The 19,704-nt window shown below is 37.9% G+C and overlaps 1 protein-coding gene across 2 annotated transcripts; it reads left to right on the plus strand.

Moving 5' to 3' along the window:
• The first annotated feature begins 375 nt into the window (after positions 1 to 375).
• On the plus strand, positions 376 to 5,921 carry tnfsf13b (TNF superfamily member 13b). Of its 2 annotated transcripts, none has more exons than XM_060876245.1 (7): positions 376 to 499; positions 681 to 962; positions 1,369 to 1,459; positions 2,433 to 2,489; positions 2,648 to 2,772; positions 4,941 to 5,091; positions 5,253 to 5,921. In XM_060876245.1, exons 2-7 carry the CDS (start codon positions 705 to 707, stop codon positions 5,363 to 5,365), a joined length of 795 nt encoding a protein of 264 aa, XP_060732228.1. In that variant the 5' UTR covers positions 376 to 499; positions 681 to 704; the 3' UTR covers positions 5,366 to 5,921. The 2 variants fall into 2 exon arrangements, with proteins under 2 accessions (XP_060732228.1, XP_060732229.1); XM_060876246.1 differs by having other exon boundaries at positions 388 to 499; positions 808 to 962.
• The last annotated feature ends 13,783 nt before the right edge of the window (positions 5,922 to 19,704 follow it).

Raw genomic sequence — 19,704 nt, forward strand, 5'->3', positions numbered from 1 at the left:
GTTAACATAAACAATGAATTCCTTTTTTGTTTTACAATCAGTGAGTGGCATTAATTTTGCTTTCAGTATAATTTGTACACTTCCTTATTGAAGGTTAATTCCATGCCAAGTCTGCTGCTTGTATTGGTGTCTGTGTGTGTGTATGTGTATATATATATATGTATATATGTGTGTGTGTATGTGTATATATAAGATATATAAGAGATTGTGTGAGAGTTTTTATTTCTCTCTGGAATGTAAGGCAGAAAAGTTTCTGGTGAAAGGAGGTGTAGAGAATTTGGCCGGAAGCTGCAGGGGTTTGGTTAACTTTCAAAGATGAAGACTGCTCTCTCTTTCTCTTTCTCTCACTCTCACTCTTTTTCTCTCTCTCTCGCTCTTATACACATGCGCAGACATGCACACACTTTCTCTTTTTGTTGTGCAGAGTTCTCTCTTCACTTTGTGATGAGGCAAACACAAGGACGAAATCATTAAGTGCCTGAAAACAGAGTAGCTTGTGGTAGGTTTACATAATTTTCTGCTTTCTTGGAGCAAAGCCATCGCACTGTCGATCCGAGACATTTCACAACGTTTTTGATTTAGGTACAGATGTGTGTTTGGTGCACTGGTTTCTACAGAAGCACCGATGTATTTGAGAAAGAATGTTTGGTGATTTTAGTGCTGTTTCTGTTCATTCTAAGTAAATCACACTGAAACTGTGGATAATGCGTGCACTGGGAGCTGCTCCAGTTCAGGTGGAGGGTCAGAGGCTTTCGTGGGTTGGTATGGTTTTGACTGTGCTGGTGATTACCTCCTCTTCGCTATCAGCGCTGTCCCTATACCACATGCTGGCTCTGCATGCAGAGGTGGAAGTGCTGAAGAGCGAGGTGAGCCGCAGGAGAGAAGGTTGCAGAGACACACCGGTGGAAAGCATGAGAGGACCCCAGCACCAGCAACGTGAGGATGATGCCAACACAGCCCCGGTGAGACATAACCAGAGGTGGCACCATGCAGGGCTTTTTTTATCCTTTGTGCTAGCTAAATAAATATGCTCTAACAATGAAATATGTTGTAATTATTATGGGGGACAATTTGATATCGTCACAGGGTGTCATGTGGTCCCTCCTGCCACCTCCAGCACCTTTTTAATTTAGAATGCTGCAGTATCTGTACTTACAAAGAGTCTCCTTGAAGTACCTTGAATTACCACAAAAAGAGGATTTATTAATGGTCTGGCAACATCTGAAAATAGTAGATAAGCTTTATATTTATCAACAGCCTTAGCTCTTTCTTTCAAATGAGTTGTATTGCAGCAGTCTGATAACATTTCTCCTTGAAGTTATATATATATGAGTCACTTCTCATCTGTCCTGTCTTCTGAGCCTGCAGGTGAGGAACAGTGTGGTGCCTCCTAGAATGCAAACAGAAGCTTCTGGAAGGCAGCAAGAACAGTTAAGGTTGAAGAAGAGAAGTCTGGGAAGTGAGTCTGAACAATCAGGCAAAGTCCTATTTGCGACTGATTTGCCTGTGCATCGTGACCTTCTGCAAATATGTAACGTGGAATTCTCAGTAACACTGACCCGGTTGCAGTCTGCTGTCTGCAGGCTAATGCATAAGTAGCATGCACTTGCAGGAAACACTGACAGTTTTTTATTTAGTGTGAACAAGTAAATATGGTTGTGTGGTTTTAACACATACGGGATGTAAGATGTGAGGACTAAATATTCGTACAGAGATGGTGACAGATTAAAAGTGCATAAGCAGTTCAGCATCAATTAGACGTACGTACGAGCGGAACCGACAAAAACACTTAGAAATACGTTTGAAGCATGTAGTATGCATATGAGACGCACAAGGTAGCTTTCAAACATTTGGTGAGAACAAGTGAATTCAAAACAGATTTAGTAAAGAAGGGAAGTCAGCACAGCATCCAGCACACCATAACCTCATAACCCACAGCACTGTAATCCAGAGATATATGAGATATTGCCAAAAAGAAAGAAAATTCACAGTTACCAGATCCAAAAGTTGCCTTGAGGGTATCTAAAATAACTGAAGGAACTTCTAAAAGCAACACATTCAAATTAATAGCAGAAATGTCCAAATCCTGGAAGGGCTGTGCAAACTAATCTAATTTTAATTTTAATATTGCTGTGTGAAGGGTTTTTTATGCTGGCTTGGAAAGGAAAAGGGAACTGCAACTCAATACAAATTATTTAACTGTTTATCAGTATGATGAAACAATTTTATGCTGTTAGGAGTGGATCAACAATTAAAGTCAAAACAGGTTTTGGAAACCTGGAAAAAAAAAGTATGGGATACTGTAAAAGAACAATCTTCCAGGATGACCATAGCAAGGTCTTATACCTTTCCTTTTTTTTTTTTTTGGATCATTTTGAACTGAATTGAAAATTCATAAAACCCTTCAAATTGTCCTCTGTCCTTGTTCCCAGCACTTCAGCCGTTCTTGCAGATGATACCAGACAGCAAGAGGGCGACCTTTCAGAAAGGTAACACAGAGATGTTACTATAGCCTGTTTCGTTCTTCTATGTTTAAAACAGCTGGTATGGCAAACTTGTCTTTTCTTTATTTTGGAAGAATAAAGCCATTAATTTTATTATGAAGCTTATTTTGTCATCCACTAACATGATTCTTTGTTTTGGTCAGACTTTGCAATGGAGAAACACACTGGCATTCCGTGGCAGGCTGGTCTACAGCGAGGCGAGGCTCTTGAGGCGGATCAGGATGTCATAGTGGTTAAAGAGGAGGGCTATTACTTCATTTACAGTCAGGTAGATAGATCCCTATGATTCACCCACCATTACACAGGTAGAGCCTTTAGCATAGGAAGTGAGGCTGAAACCCGTGTGCAATAAAATCCTTTACTTTCTGCTGTGGATTTATGTCATTTGTGTATTAGATTCTTACAACCCTGAACCCATGGCTGCCAACTTTTGAGTTCAGCTTAGAGCGAGATTTTGGGGGCGGGCTTTGGTTATGGGGAGGGGCTTATGGAGGGGCGTGGCTTGGTGTGGAAAAAAATACAAACACAAAATCCTTGCATTAGCAGAAGTGTATTAAGTATATACTGATTGTCAAAGTATTTGGTATCTGTACAGAATTTCTTGGGAGATTTACATTACATTTAATTTTCACAAACATTTTACAGAAATAGGATTAACATGTGATTAACATGTTCACAGATTAACATGTGATTAACAGGTTCACAGATTAACATGTGATTAACAGGTTCACAGATTAACATGTGATTAACAGGTTCACAGATTAACATGTGATTAACAGGTTCACAGATTAACATGTGATTAACAGGTTCACAGATTAACATGTGATTAACAGGTTCACAGATTAACATGTGATTAACAGGTTCACAGATTAACATGTGATTAACAGGTTCACAGATTAACATGTGCTCTATTGTAAGTGCTGGTGGCTGATTTTGCAGCCTTAATCATTAATATGGGATGTCGTTGACTTGACATTCTGTTCTTAGAAAACAATAATTAACATTAACTACTAGGCATGTCCAGATATTTATCATCTGTAAATGCTTTTGTACTTTTTTTTTATGATAGTTATGTAAAATAACTGCTCAGTGCTGCAAAACAAACAACTCTGCTAATGCTAACTTAATTCTATATAAACTATATAACAGCATAGGCCTATTAGTTACTAGTCTTAAGTAAAGTTGGCCGCATATTCACAGATTGGAGTTTCCCGAGTCAATAACTCCTGAGCTAAACGCTGTTATTACACAAATAACACCTCTTTTCTATCGTAGTAATGTAGAGAGGCAGCTACAACACAATTTTCCTCAAAATCAGTTTTCCTCCGCGTTGGACAAAATACACAAGTCTCTATGAACAGACGGCTGAGAAACAGATTCCAAGGGACCGTCTGCAAAGTGCAAAAACCCGAAAAGTGAAAACTAAAAACAGTCAATAACGTCACTGTAATACACTGTACTGTCACCAGCTCACACATCACTGATGTGCCACTGTACCGTCACCACTGATACTACAACAATTACTTGGCGGAAATGTCTTTATTGTTTAATTTTTATGATTTTTCTTTAAAAAAAAATCAATAACTTCACTGTAATACATTGTAACTATCAGGACATCAGTGATGTGTGAGCTGGTGACAGTACAGTGTATTACAGTGAACTTATTGACTGTTGTTTTTTTTTTATTCGCTTTTCGGGGTTTTGCACTTTGCAGACGGTCCCTTGGAATCTGTCTTAGGTGTTCGCACATACAGACTTGTGTATTTTGTCCAACGCGGAGGAAAGCTGATATTGAGGAAAATTGTGTTGTAGCTGCCTCTCTACATTACTACTGTGAAAAAGAGGTGTTATTTGTGTAATAAAAGCGTTTAGCTCAGGAGTTATAGACTCGGGAAACTCCAATCTGTGAATATGCGGCCAACTTTAGTTGACACGGAGCGCCCTGTAACTCACTGAAATGCCTGCGTTCACAATTCACACGGTGCAGGTGGGAGGGAGAACGGCTGACTACACAGTTTATGGGAATAAATTGTGTATTTCCCTCACAATTGTCACAAAAACTCACTACACTGTCTGTCTGGTCTCTGCGCATTGCTTTGCGAGATCATGCGGCGCGATTTGTTTTTCCTCACTGCTGCACGAGTCTGCGTGAGAATATGGGATGGGATGGGATGGGATGGGATGGGATGGGATGGGATGGGATGGGATGGGGGGGGGCAGGGTGCCGTGAGATTTGGGTCAATTGCGTGAGTCTCACGCTGAATGCGTGAGAGTTGGAAGCCCTGCTGAACCATCCATTTTCCGTTCACTGAAATTCACGAACATTCGAAGACAGCAAAGCTAATTATTATTGTTTATATTATGGGCTGTGCCTTCAGGTGTTCATTTTGTTTTTAAACCCAAACTAAGCAAACATTTATTCCGTCCTTTTTCCAGGTTTATTTTCAAGACCCGCATTATGCAATGGGCTACATCATGATCCGCATGAAAAAGCATGTGGTCGGGGACGAGAGTCAACATGTTGTTCTGTTCCGCTGCATCCAGACCATGAACGTGAAGGTTCCCTATAACACCTGCTACACAGGAGGTAGGTGGTGATCACTTCCCACTATAAAATTCAGATTAGGTCATAATGTAACAGTGACAAAAATGCTTTTAGTGTTCAAACATATCACACTTTACATTTATTCATTGCTTTTTTCAGTTTATGTATTTTGTTATGTGTGCTGTTTGGTTTCTTGTCTTCAGGGATAGTGAAGCTAGACGTTGGAGACACAGTGGAGCTGCTTATACCTCGACCCACAGCAAGCCTCTTTCTGGATGGAGACTGCACCTACATGGGAGCCATCAAACTGGCCTGATTTACATATATGGCGTTTGGCAGATGCTCTTATCCATAGTGACTTACATTTATCTCATTTATACAACTGAACAATTAAGAGCCTTGCTTAATGGCCCAGTAGTTGCAGCATGGTGGCCTTGGGATTCACAAACTTCCACAACCTTCTGATCCGATCAGTAGTCCAATGCCTTAACCACTCAGCTACTGTACAAAATAGTAGAAATGAGACACCAGCTTGTACTGCTTTTGGAAATCTCAGTACACAGGGTACTTTCTTTAACTAACCTGTAGAGACCTGTATTGTGTATTAACTTTTAGGAGGTGGGGAACTACACAAGATTTCACATATGGAGGTTGATAGAGGTGGATATGGAGGTGTGAGCAAATTAAATGCAAATTGGCTGTGGTAAATTTTCTATCAGTGTGAATTAGTGTATGAATAGGTGTGTACATGGTGCCTGGTGATGGACTGGTGTCCCAGCTGGTATGAATCCCACCTTGCAGCTAAGGTTCCAGGGATTGGCTTTGGAAAGCACTGCAACCCTGACCAGAATAAAGTGGATACTGAAGATGAATGACTGAATCTATTGCTCCTAGGTATGAATGTGTGTCTAGTTGTTGCCCTATGAGGTGTTATGCTAAGGTATGGATGCTAAGATCTGCCTGTGGACCTCGGAAACTATAGCTAGTGTCATAATAATGTGAAGCCCAAAGCACCATTTTCCTGCATTTACCCAAGTCTACAAGCCTTTGAGATGGACCTTTTAACAATTTTTGAGTACTTTCTGGCATCTAGTACATACATCACTGTCTTTCTCTGTCTTTAATAAAATGACACGCATCCACAGAATGCAGTCTGCTCACTAACATGTAAGACACAAAGCCAGTACTTACAACTGTTGTGGTCAATTTTCATATTGCTTTTGCAACCATAGAACATGTGGGTTATAACCATGAACAGAATAGAGTTTTAACTGGCTGCAAATTTAGGCAACAGTTAAGTGACTGGTTATGAATATATTTGTTTAGCCTTGTGATTTATTTGTGGTTATGTGAGCTTTCTTTGCATTTCAGCAGAGGGCAGCACTGCCACATAATTGGATCACAGTCCTATGGCTTAGCCATTTTTTATTTTTGTTTTTTTTGATCCACTTTTTTCCAAGGGTTATGGAGAGTGATTTTTTCATAATGGTTCATAACCTAATTTAATCACATGTTCAGGCTTTTACAATGACCTGATTCTGTTGTAGTCCCACTTATGTACATCATACTGTATGTGTGTTTCAGTTATTGATCTAGGCCAGTAATTGATGTAAATTTCTGATTATTCTGTACATCTAATGTGAACTGTATTATATTCACAAATGGTCTTCTTTAACCCATTTATTTCAAACAGTTTTCAGTATCATTATTAGTCTCATAACTGCTAGCAGCCCAATACTGACATATTTCAAGTTTAACCTTCAGGGGCCATCAGTTTCCAAGCTTCTGCGTAAAGGGATGTTTCACATGTTATTAAAAAATTCATCTAAAACTTGAATCACTGAGATACTTCAGATTTTCTTTTAACCTTTAGCTAATAATATATATTTTTAAAACATATATGTAATATTAATATAACTGTATGCTAAGCACTTAGGTTTTTAGCATCAATTTGTATTAAGCTCATTTTATGAATTTTATTAATATTGATAAGACCATTATGTTTCTATATGTTGATATCTGACCTACAGTATGTAAAATGTTACCTTAGTGTTGCAGGTCATAGAAAACTGTTTATTGTAATAAATTGCACACAAAAAAATTACTTATTAAATATCGTATGTTAGCTAAGATTTAATGTCTGTTATAAATGTGTATTTGTTTGTGATATTGTTCCTACCATTTTAATTGATTTAGCGTCTCATAGAGGAGAATATTTAAATTGTGGACAACTTTACGATTGTGGTACTGAAACAAAGCCATAATAAGAGAAGTTAGATTTCAGTAACCGGTTGCTTTTGTGTTCTCCAAACACTCCAAACTGTTTTCAGACAAGAAATATGAACGTTTGTTGTTGTTCTTCTTCTTCTTGTTTATTGGAAGCATAGTGTTGTGCTCATATGGTGTGACTAATTACTGTTCGGTATTTTACTACATTTTCACAACTCCAAAAATAAAGGTTGATCATTGGAAAGGGGGTAAGTTTATTTATATAGTATACATATATACGTATCCATGTCTATATGCATGTCTATACATAGTATGGACATGCATAACTCCCGTTCCTCTATCCCAATCTTTGCAATGTATCTTACAACAGAAATGCTTCTGTACTAAATCAAATCAATATATTTAACTCTTTGCCTGCAGAACAGCATCAATTCTTCTCGGTGCACTTGCAATGCTTGGCATCTTCTGATGTAAAAGGGAAATAAGCATGATGTGTCTTTCATCTGCTGCATTAAGCTTCCTTGGCTGAACACTGCATCTACGGTGCTCAACGTTGCTTGTTTCTTTGTGTTTCTTCACAGTAGCTTGAACAGCACATATTGAAACCCTAGTATGCTTTGCAATCTTTTCCTGGAATAGACCTCGCCTATGCAGTGTAACTAGCTTGTGTCTTGTTGCTGTGTTCAGATGTGCCATGGTGTATGACCTGTGATATGAAACTGTCCTTCATAGCCTCACCTAAGCAGCAAGTTTGGCTCTTCCTCACCTGGCTGTACAGCTGTTTCTGTTTCATTTAACGACTATGTTTCAACCTACATATTAAACTGATTATCATTAGCACCCACTTGGTATAGTTTGGTAAGCATACACCTGACTCTGATCCTACAAAATCCCTACAAAAAAAGTACACAAAGTGTGCAAGATGCTGGTTTAATGCCAGACGGTAGTCACATCAAATACTGATTTGATCTAGATTTTCCTTCTTTTTGCTCTCTGCTCTCTTTGCATGTTGTAAATAAAAAAAAAATAAGAATAATAATAAGCAATTAAAATATATATTTGAAAGTATACTTACTTTACAGCTTTTTTTCACACCTAAAACTTTTTCAGAGCATATATATATATATATATATATATACACACACACACACACACACATACATTAACAAAATTGTTGGTGACCTTCCATTAAGGAAAGAAAAACCCACAATGTTCACTGAAATAAAATAACTTGAAACTGACAGAAGTAATAATAAATAAAAATTGACTGAAAATTGACTAATGAAATTGAATTGTGGTTCAACAGAAGCATTTATTAAACAAACTAATGAAACTGGCCTGGACAAAAATTATGCTACCCCTAGAAATTTGTCCAAAGGGAGATGCTAAAGTGTGTCCTGTAATTAACATCACAGTTGTCTTCAAACTTGTAATCAGTCAGCCTATTTAAAGGGTGAAAAGTAGTCACTGTGCTGTTTGGTATCATGGTTTGCACCTCACTGAACATTGACCACAGAAAGCTAAGGAGAGAGTTGCCTCAGAAGATAAGAAGGGCAATTACTGTATATACTGGTAAAAGGTGTTAGCACCAGAATGGATGTAAATATTATTTTTATAGAGTTAAAGGTAATAATAATTGGGTCCAATTGGGAATAAATAATCGTCAACTAAAGTAACAATTTGTTTAAATTGTTGTTCATAAGTTTATCATTGAAACAGCTAGTTCACAACTGATATATTCACTGTATACTGTAGCCTAATGATGATTTCTTACCTGGTCGAGAAATGCCATAATCAACAGGAAAGCTGCCCAAAGTGAGGATCTGTGAAGACCTTTGCAAATGTACCAAATTCAGGAATCCTGCTTTGGGTTAGTGATGAAAAGGTCAGGGGTTCAAGCCCCAGCATGAACACACTGCCTCTTGGGTCAGCTGTAATGCAACTCTGTTGTAATGCATATATGACTAAATAAAAGTGTCTACCTTTCTTTTAAGGTTTAACCATACGAAACTGCATCGGATACATCGGCTATATGTTTTTAAACCAGTGAATCAGCAACCTTCTGATAAGTGACATTGATCCTGCTCGAGGTTTCACTTTTAACTGATAGGATCTTTGAATGAGATTACTAGATCACCCAAGGAGAGAATGCCACTGAGATGGGCAATTTAAGGAGCTGGAGAAAGTTCGAATTTCCTCCCCTGCTGAATATCGACCTCTCTGGAGAAGTGTGATGTAACGATCCGATCAGCTAAACCCAAACCTTTTGGGATAATGAATGAAGATCAATGAGTCCTATGTGATGCCTTTGACTCCAGCTTTTTTGGTTATTTTTCAAAAGAAAATTGTGTGGTCACATGGTCCTTATATATTGATTTTTATTTGAATTGATTTTCTCCCTGAAAGCCAAAGTCATTTTTAGTTGCACATTGTCAAGTGTCATTACTCAGAAGATCATTCCGATGATCTTTTTTTGTGTAGCTCTGGTTGAGTTGCACTATGTAGCAGTGTAATGTAGCTACTTTTATATAAGTTACGTTTACTCCAAAGTAAATCTTGTGAAATATTTTGATGATCCAGTAAGATATTTTCACAATTTTATTTCTCTTGTTTTATTAATTGCTTTGCACCACTTGCACAGCTTGGAGGCATAATATGGGCGAGTAAAAGAAAGAAGCCTGAAATTAATTGACTTTAGTATCTAAGGTTTTGTAAAAATGCAGGAATCTTTTCATCTCCTCTTTCTATATTTGCTCATGCGTCAATGGACACTGGTTTACGTATTGCAACTTTTATTACAGCAAAACCCACTTGATATGCAGCTCAACGGTTTACTGAACAAACCCTATTGTGTTCTAACAGGCTCTGCATACAGTTCTGCTAATTGTCCCTGCTCGAACATTTGAACACTTTTAAGCTTCCAGAGTATAAATATGTGCAGTATTTATAGACTTATTGCAGCTTAGGGCCTTTAATGGCCTTTGTTTATTGTATAATGTATGAACTCTAAGCTTGGATCTTTGCATTTGATAGTCAGGGAAATAATTGGTATGCAATTTGTACCAGAAAGTTTTGTTTTCTATATTTTACAGAAAAGAAAACAATAAGAGGACATATTTATCAGAAATGTGGTAGTTAAGTGGTTAAGGTGTTGGACTACTGATTAGAAGACTCAAAGGTTAAATCCCAGGTCCACCAAGCTGGCATTGCTGGTCCCCTGAGTCACAGATGTAAATCACTTTGGATAATGGTGTTTGCCAAATGCTGTAAATGGATATGTAAAAAACGTACGCAGATAAAATATCATGAATGCGTCATAAAAGAAACACATATACAGTATGTTTGAAAGTTACCTCACACAATGAAGAGAATGTTGAATGACATTTTTATTTTAGTTTAATTGCTCAATCTTTGAATATTTTTTAAATCGTTGTTTCATTTAACGACTATGTTTCAACCTACATATTAAACTGATTATCATTAGCACCCACTTGGTATAGTTTGGTAAGCATACACCTGACTCTGATCCTACAAAATCCCTACAAAAAAAGTACACAAAGTGTGCAAGATGCTGGTTTAATGCCAGACGGTAGTCACATCAAATACTGATTTGATCTAGATTTTCCTTCTTTTTGCTCTCTGCTCTCTTTGCATGTTGTAAATAAAAAAAAAATAAGAATAATAATAAGCAATTAAAATATATATTTGAAAGTATACTTACTTTACAGCTTTTTTTCACACCTAAAACTTTTTCAGAGCATATATATATATATATATATATATACACACACACACACACACACATACATTAACAAAATTGTTGGTGACCTTCCATTAAGGAAAGAAAAACCCACAATGTTCACTGAAATAAAATAACTTGAAACTGACAGAAGTAATAATAAATAAAAATTGACTGAAAATTGACTAATGAAATTGAATTGTGGTTCAACAGAAGCATTTATTAAACAAACTAATGAAACTGGCCTGGACAAAAATTATGCTACCCCTAGAAATTTGTCCAAAGGGAGATGCTAAAGTGTGTCCTGTAATTAACATCACAGTTGTCTTCAAACTTGTAATCAGTCAGCCTATTTAAAGGGTGAAAAGTAGTCACTGTGCTGTTTGGTATCATGGTTTGCACCTCACTGAACATTGACCACAGAAAGCTAAGGAGAGAGTTGCCTCAGAAGATAAGAAGGGCAATTACTGTATATACTGGTAAAAGGTGTTAGCACCAGAATGGATGTAAATATTATTTTTATAGAGTTAAAGGTAATAATAATTGGGTCCAATTGGGAATAAATAATCGTCAACTAAAGTAACAATTTGTTTAAATTGTTGTTCATAAGTTTATCATTGAAACAGCTAGTTCACAACTGATATATTCACTGTATACTGTAGCCTAATGATGATTTCTTACCTGGTCGAGAAATGCCATAATCAACAGGAAAGCTGCCCAAAGTGAGGATCTGTGAAGACCTTTGCAAATGTACCAAATTCAGGAATCCTGCTTTGGGTTAGTGATGAAAAGGTCAGGGGTTCAAGCCCCAGCATGAACACACTGCCTCTTGGGTCAGCTGTAATGCAACTCTGTTGTAATGCATATATGACTAAATAAAAGTGTCTACCTTTCTTTTAAGGTTTAACCATACGAAACTGCATCGGATACATCGGCTATATGTTTTTAAACCAGTGAATCAGCAACCTTCTGATAAGTGACATTGATCCTGCTCGAGGTTTCACTTTTAACTGATAGGATCTTTGAATGAGATTACTAGATCACCCAAGGAGAGAATGCCACTGAGATGGGCAATTTAAGGAGCTGGAGAAAGTTCGAATTTCCTCCCCTGCTGAATATCGACCTCTCTGGAGAAGTGTGATGTAACGATCCGATCAGCTAAACCCAAACCTTTTGGGATAATGAATGAAGATCAATGAGTCCTATGTGATGCCTTTGACTCCAGCTTTTTTGGTTATTTTTCAAAAGAAAATTGTGTGGTCACATGGTCCTTATATATTGATTTTTATTTGAATTGATTTTCTCCCTGAAAGCCAAAGTCATTTTTAGTTGCACATTGTCAAGTGTCATTACTCAGAAGATCATTCCGATGATCTTTTTTTGTGTAGCTCTGGTTGAGTTGCACTATGTAGCAGTGTAATGTAGCTACTTTTATATAAGTTACGTTTACTCCAAAGTAAATCTTGTGAAATATTTTGATGATCCAGTAAGATATTTTCACAATTTTATTTCTCTTGTTTTATTAATTGCTTTGCACCACTTGCACAGCTTGGAGGCATAATATGGGCGAGTAAAAGAAAGAAGCCTGAAATTAATTGACTTTAGTATCTAAGGTTTTGTAAAAATGCAGGAATCTTTTCATCTCCTCTTTCTATATTTGCTCATGCGTCAATGGACACTGGTTTACGTATTGCAACTTTTATTACAGCAAAACCCACTTGATATGCAGCTCAACGGTTTACTGAACAAACCCTATTGTGTTCTAACAGGCTCTGCATACAGTTCTGCTAATTGTCCCTGCTCGAACATTTGAACACTTTTAAGCTTCCAGAGTATAAATATGTGCAGTATTTATAGACTTATTGCAGCTTAGGGCCTTTAATGGCCTTTGTTTATTGTATAATGTATGAACTCTAAGCTTGGATCTTTGCATTTGATAGTCAGGGAAATAATTGGTATGCAATTTGTACCAGAAAGTTTTGTTTTCTATATTTTACAGAAAAGAAAACAATAAGAGGACATATTTATCAGAAATGTGGTAGTTAAGTGGTTAAGGTGTTGGACTACTGATTAGAAGACTCAAAGGTTAAATCCCAGGTCCACCAAGCTGGCATTGCTGGTCCCCTGAGTCACAGATGTAAATCACTTTGGATAATGGTGTTTGCCAAATGCTGTAAATGGATATGTAAAAAACGTACGCAGATAAAATATCATGAATGCGTCATAAAAGAAACACATATACAGTATGTTTGAAAGTTACCTCACACAATGAAGAGAATGTTGAATGACATTTTTATTTTAGTTAATTGCTCAATCTTTGAATATTTTTTAAATCCACTTTCATAACAGCAAGCTGTTGTAAGAATGTAGCTCATGTTTTCATGTACACCATCAGCACATTTGGTGAATAAAGAGAGCTACATACAAAAACACACCTGATACCTGCTGTAATATGTGATGCTTAGGGACTGTAGTTCAGAGGCACTTGTGAAGACTGATGGTATTATTAATTCTGCTAAGCACCATGATAGTACCAGAATTCAGTTTAAAACTGTGTTGCCTCTACCAGGAGGGTAGAAGTTACAGACTGAGTTTTTCAACAACAAGATAAGCCAAAAATTCTTCAACATATAAATTGTTCAAGAAATACTAGACCCCAATGTTTTGCAACGATCTTAGTCTGCACATTTGAACTCTACGAAACCATGTGCTCTGAAATCGAGCAGGAAGTCCATATACACAATGCTAATAAAATACAAACCCTTAAAAGTCTTAAAATAAAAAAGAAGTAAACCATGATCCCTCTGCAACTCTTTTAGCCCTTGCTCTTAGCCCTTGACCTTACTGTATGTCTCTCATTTCAGACCTGTCTTTAACTGGCACATTTAACACCAAAAAGAATTTAGCCAAGGACATATAAAGTGATCGATACATTCAGAATAATCCCTGCCTTCATTTGCAACAGATTGTTAATGATACTATTAATACTTCTACTAATCATTGTATATAAAAGATGATATACTGTATATATCTGCATACAGAGCTACGATTACGATTGTATGTTGATTTCATACAATATACACCAAATTAGAAAGAAGCTATACTGTGTACACTCATCACTGCTGATCAGACTTAATCAGATAGATTCTTCCAGGTAAATATTTTAAGAATATTCATTCATTCATTCATCTTCTACCGCTTATCCGAACTACCTCGGGTCACGGGGAGCCTGTGCCTATCTCAGGCGTCATCGGGCATCAAGGCAGGATACACCCTGGATGGAGTGCCAACCCATCGCAGGGCACACACACACTCTCATTCACTCACGCAATCACACACTACGGACAATTTTAGAGATGACAATCAACCTACCATGCATGTCTTTGGACCGGGGGAGGAAACCGGAGTACCCGGAGGAAACCCCCGAGGCACGGGGAGAACATGCAAACTCCACACACACAAGGCGGAGGCGGGAGTCGAACCCCAACCCTGGAGGTGTGAGGCGAACGTGCTAACCACTAAGCCACCGTGCCCCCTATTTTAAGAATATGATTTCATAATTTAAATCAAAACAAGCAAGACAACACAAGGGCTATGAAGTGTGTGTACCTATAAAACAAAACAATGAGCATGTTTGAGGTATCCAAATAGCTAATGCTACATTTTTTTCAGAGCTTTTCTTGAAAGCATGCTGATATTTCTATCACTGTCTGGTGCATCAATATAACTGTACATGAAAGCAGACAGCTCAGCGTGATGGTCTGTTTCCAGAAATACAATATTGGATCTCTCTTGTTGCATATATTCATCATGAAAAACGTTTATGTCAAGCACAAAAACGTCTTCATGCCCATCACATCCTGTTAAAAAAGCTCAGCAATTCACTTCTCTGCATTATATAAATGTGTAAGGAAACTTATATGCGTTGTGTGTTATTGCGTATCTTCATTATAGTATAGGAACACTAATATCTGTCAATCATCAATAAGACTGTTATAAATTATAACAGGACTCACTGATTATAAAATATGAGGGAAACTGTTATAACATAATTAGACACACATAAAGGCACACTTGTAGCTGTGTTCCTGGTTTCTAATTTTGTAATTGTTTCAAGTCCTTTACTTTATATGAGCCATGATTGAAGCAAAACTCTTAAAACATTTTCTTTTGATTCATTACATTTGTTAAATGTTCCAAGAAAGTAGCCTTTCTAAACTACAGCACCTGAACCAAGCATATGTGCCATTGTGTGTTACTGTGTCCAAAACCAAATGTTTTGTTCATGCACACTATCAGTACATTTGGTGACTAATGGGGCTAAAGATTATTAATGGCATAATAATTTTATGCAAACTACTCCAATGGCATTTTTTTGGGGGGAAAAGGATGATAGGCTCTAACTCTAACTTCACCACTACTTGTTTCCTCACACCCACATTTATTTCCTGTGTGCTGTCAGACACAACCACCTCCTCAAGAATGTTCCTCACTTGGCTAGATGTTGTGCAAGAGTTTTTCTTCATCAAGGAAAGCATTCTGAGGTCATCCACATTAGCTGTCTTGTGGTCTTCCAAGATTCATCATCTCATTGACATTGAGCTTGCCAGTGCATTATTCTTTTTTTTTTAGAATGTATTAATGTTGCACATAATATTGCACAAGGGGGGCACGGTGGCTTAGTGGTTAGCACGTTCGCCTCACACCTCCAGGGTTGGGGGTTCGATTCCCGCCTCCGCCTTGTGTGTGTGGAGTTTGCATGTTCTCCTCGTGCCTCGGGGGTTTCCTCCGGGTACTCCGGTTTCCTCCCCCAGTCCAAAGACATGCATGGTAGGTTGATTGGCATCTCTGGAAAATTGTCCGTAGTGTGTGAGTGCGTGAGTGAATGAGAGTGTGTGTGTGCCCTGCGATGGGTTGGCAATCCGTCCAGGGTGTATCCTGCCTTGATGCCCGATGACGCCTGAGATAGGCACAGGCTCCCCGTGACCCGAGGTAGTTCGGATAAGCGGTAGAAAACGAGCGAGAGATAATATTGCACAATACGGTTATTCGCACTACCATGCACTCTCACACTTTATGTCCATTGCTGATCTGTCATATATTCTGTATTCCTATTTAATACTCCTACTGTTTATATTGTCTCACATGTATGTCTCTCTGTATTGTCTTGTATAGTCTGTTTTGTCTTGCCTCGTATAGTCCAAGTTAAATGTATAGTATAGTGTTATTTATGTCTGTACTTTTGAGAGTCACAAACAGCTGGAACCAAATTCCTTGTGTGTGTCAACACACTTGGCCAATAAACCTGATTCTGATTCTGATTAAATTGTAAATTTTGCCACTCCAAAGGTTTCTGCTCTCTCTGATAGGGTCTGGCTTTCATCATAATAATGGCCTCCTTCACATCAACACTTCTTAGAGATAGCACGTATTAAGAGTTCCCATAAACAGCTACCAAATGCAAATTCAACACCTGTAATTAACACCAAGTGACTTTTAATCTCTTTAATTTGTAATAAAATAATGAGGAAACAAGCCACATCGTTATTATTCAAGTGTCCAGGCACTATGTAAAAAACAGGCTGTAATATTTTTGTTAATCCCTTTAAATTAAAGCTGAATTAAAGTCTACAATTCAATCACATATTGGATTTGCTTCGTTTCAAATTTATTGTGGTGGTATAAAGAGGCAAAATTACAAAAATTGTGCTGCTGTATAAACACTTCTGGACCTTGCTGTACAGTATATGGCAACAAAACATCTTTGTGGAAGACTAACAGCTAGGAGCTGGAAGGAGTAAGAATGGCAGAGAAAATAAAAAGAAATGGCTGAAGCTCAACTCATAATGAAGAGGCAGGGCCATGTGAAAGGCCAAGCGTGATTGGCCTGTGCATTTAAAAACTTGGCAGAAAAACAAACAAACAAACAAACATACACATAAACCCAAACAGTAAGAGGAATGTGGATTCTGGTCTGTCCTTTAATGGCTGAATGTGTCAGCTAAGTGACTCCCCCTTTCTAAAAATGTCTTTGTGCACTGCCTTGGTGATGGCTAATAGATTGGCGGAAACTGATGTCAGGAACGTGTGAATGTGGCTCAGTGAAAGAGTAATGGAGGGGGGTGATGAAGAGAAAGAGGCTTGGGTGGAGAGATTTTTGTCCCACAGGAAATGAAACAATCTACATACACTCTGTGTCCAAACAGTGATCAAGTGATTCACACACGCTTATATACACTAACATTTAACTATAGTCTGTCTCAGTGTATTGATGGTAGTACAGTTATCTAAAAAAACTGTTTACAAACTATTCAATTGATTTACTGTAATTTACTCTCACTCTAATATGCTGGTAACTGTCTGTTTGACTAATTCAATTCAATTCAATTCAAGTTTATTTGTATAGCACGTTTTACAATTGACATTGTCTCAAAGCAGCTTTACAGAACATAAACAGAACAAAAGGTTATTATAAAGAATAATATCAAGATTAATAGAATACAAAATTCAACATTAATATTAGATATATTTATTCACAATGTGTATGTATTTGTCCCCTATGAGCAAGTCTGAGGTGACTCAGGCAGCAGGGTCAGGGAAAGACTAGATGGTAAGGAAGAAACCTTGAGAGGAACCAGACTCAAAGGGGAGCCCATCCTCATATGGGTGACACTGGGGGGTGTGATTATAAATATACAGTCTAACAAATGTTGTATTGTTGCAAAAGATCACATGGAGTTCACATCTCTTCTTTGAGTCAAAGCTCAGTGTTAAGTTAACTTTGAGAGCATCTTAACATGAATTACAATAAACAGCTGCTCTTAAACATACAATGTTCAAGTTGATTTCTATCCCTATCTCTATCCCTTTATATTTCTGGCTTTTAGCAGAGTGACTCATATTTTTCAATTTATACAACTGAGGGTTAGGGACCTTGGCAGACCTGGGATTCAAACGTATGACCATCTGATCAGTAGTCCAGTGCCTTAACCACTAGGCTATCACATCCCTTTACTCTATGGCTGTTCAAGGCATCTCTTGTGTTTGCTATCACTAATAAGTGCATGCTTTAAAATTGTTTATAGAGCATTGTTAAAGAAACTGGGGGCACGGTGGCTTAGTGGTTAGCACGTTCGCCTCACACCTCCAGGGTTGGGGGTTCGATTCCCGCCTCTGCCTTGTGTGTGTGGAGTTTGCATGTTCTCCCCGTGCCTCGGGGGTTTCCTCTAGGTGTTCCGGTTTTCTCCCCCGGTCCAAAGACATGCATGGTAGGTTGATTGGCATCTCTGGAAAATTGTCCGTAGTGTGTGATTGCGTGAGTGAATGAGAGTGTGTGTGTGTGCCCTGCGATGGGTTGGCACTCCGTCCAGGGTGTATCCTGCCTTGATGCCCGATGACGCCTGAGATAGGCACAGGCTCCCCGTGACCCGAGGTAGTTTGGATAAGCGGTAGAAAATGAATGAATGAAAAAGAAACTGGTAAGAACAACATGATGTGTGATAGTGAAAGACTTTACTTTTTATGGATTTGTCTGTTCATTTTGTATTGCTGATCTGACCAGACCACAGGTGCATTAATATATAATTTCTGACAAACTACCTCAAGTCCAACGAGATGATAAAAATTGTAGTTATAAAGGCAGAAAATAGCAAACTGGTCACATTTGAATGGAACACAATATTAAGATTAAGGTTAAGCAAGTTTTTTTCTTTTCTTTGATTCAGTCCTTTCTGTGTCCAGCCTCTTCTCGTCACAGCATTTAATCATTTTGAGTGTTTCCCTCTGCTTTCTTTTCTTTTCTCCTCCTCTTTCCATGCTCAGGTTTTCCTAATAACCTACTTAGTGCAAGAAATTATGGCAATGACTCTTTATCCATTAAGCACTCTTTGTGTCCCACTGCACATCCCTCTCACAACACATTCCTCTCAGACCAATCCTCATTCTCATTACTGAGCGAGCTCAGGAGCGTTACTATCCTTCTTACTGCACATGCATCTGTGTAAGAAAAACTGCTTCCTACAAGAAATTTGGCTTCTGCTGCAACACCCACAGATTTAGTTAAAATTCCATTTGGAACCATAGGCACTGAGAAACAATTGCAGAAATGTAGACTGAATTGTACCTTCAGGGCCTTCTTCATAGCTGCTTGAATTTGTCAAGCTCAGATGAAGTGTGGGGATGGATTTGGCAGGGTTGCATAGTTTGCTTGATAACTCTCAGTTTCCAGAATTCATATGTATTACAAAAATTCTACCATTATATATTTCTTGTGTAAAACTTGACGTGTAAACAGTAGCATAAAATAACATGAAACGACTGGCTGGATTAGCAGATATTGTAAAAAGACAAACCAGATCTCTACTTATATATAATTAATGTCTCCACAGACCTCATTAAGATACGTACTTCTATTATGCTGAATGGTTTGCACTGATATGCACTGCATATCAATTTAGTAAGGATGAGGACTCTATAATGATTCTAATAACATCTCTTGGTAATGATCATAACTGTTTTTTCTTTTTTTTTAATGTTTTTTTTTCTCGCTTGCTGAAGAGGCCTTGTTACAATGCTTCGTGTTTATTCATGCAATGTATTTGGAATTGCATTTAGCTGCTGAAAAATGGCTGAAATTGGCTTTTAATAATTCATGTGTCTGGGACGCTTTTTTATAAAACATGGGCTAA

This window comes from Tachysurus vachellii, chromosome 8 (genome assembly GCF_030014155.1).
Source record: "Tachysurus vachellii isolate PV-2020 chromosome 8, HZAU_Pvac_v1, whole genome shotgun sequence".
Lineage (NCBI taxonomy): Eukaryota > Metazoa > Chordata > Actinopteri > Siluriformes > Bagridae > Tachysurus > Tachysurus vachellii.

Coding starts and splice junctions, on each gene's coding strand:
- tnfsf13b (XM_060876245.1), top strand. CDS start 705: ATGCGTGCACTGGGAGCTGCTCCAGTTCAGGTGGAGGGTCAGAGGCTT. Junction 1,460..2,432: donor GAAGAAGAGAAGTCTGGGAA/GTGAGTCTGAAC, acceptor CCTTGTTCCCAG/CACTTCAGCCGTTCTTGCAG. Junction 2,490..2,647: donor GAGGGCGACCTTTCAGAAAG/GTAACACAGAGA, acceptor TGTTTTGGTCAG/ACTTTGCAATGGAGAAACAC.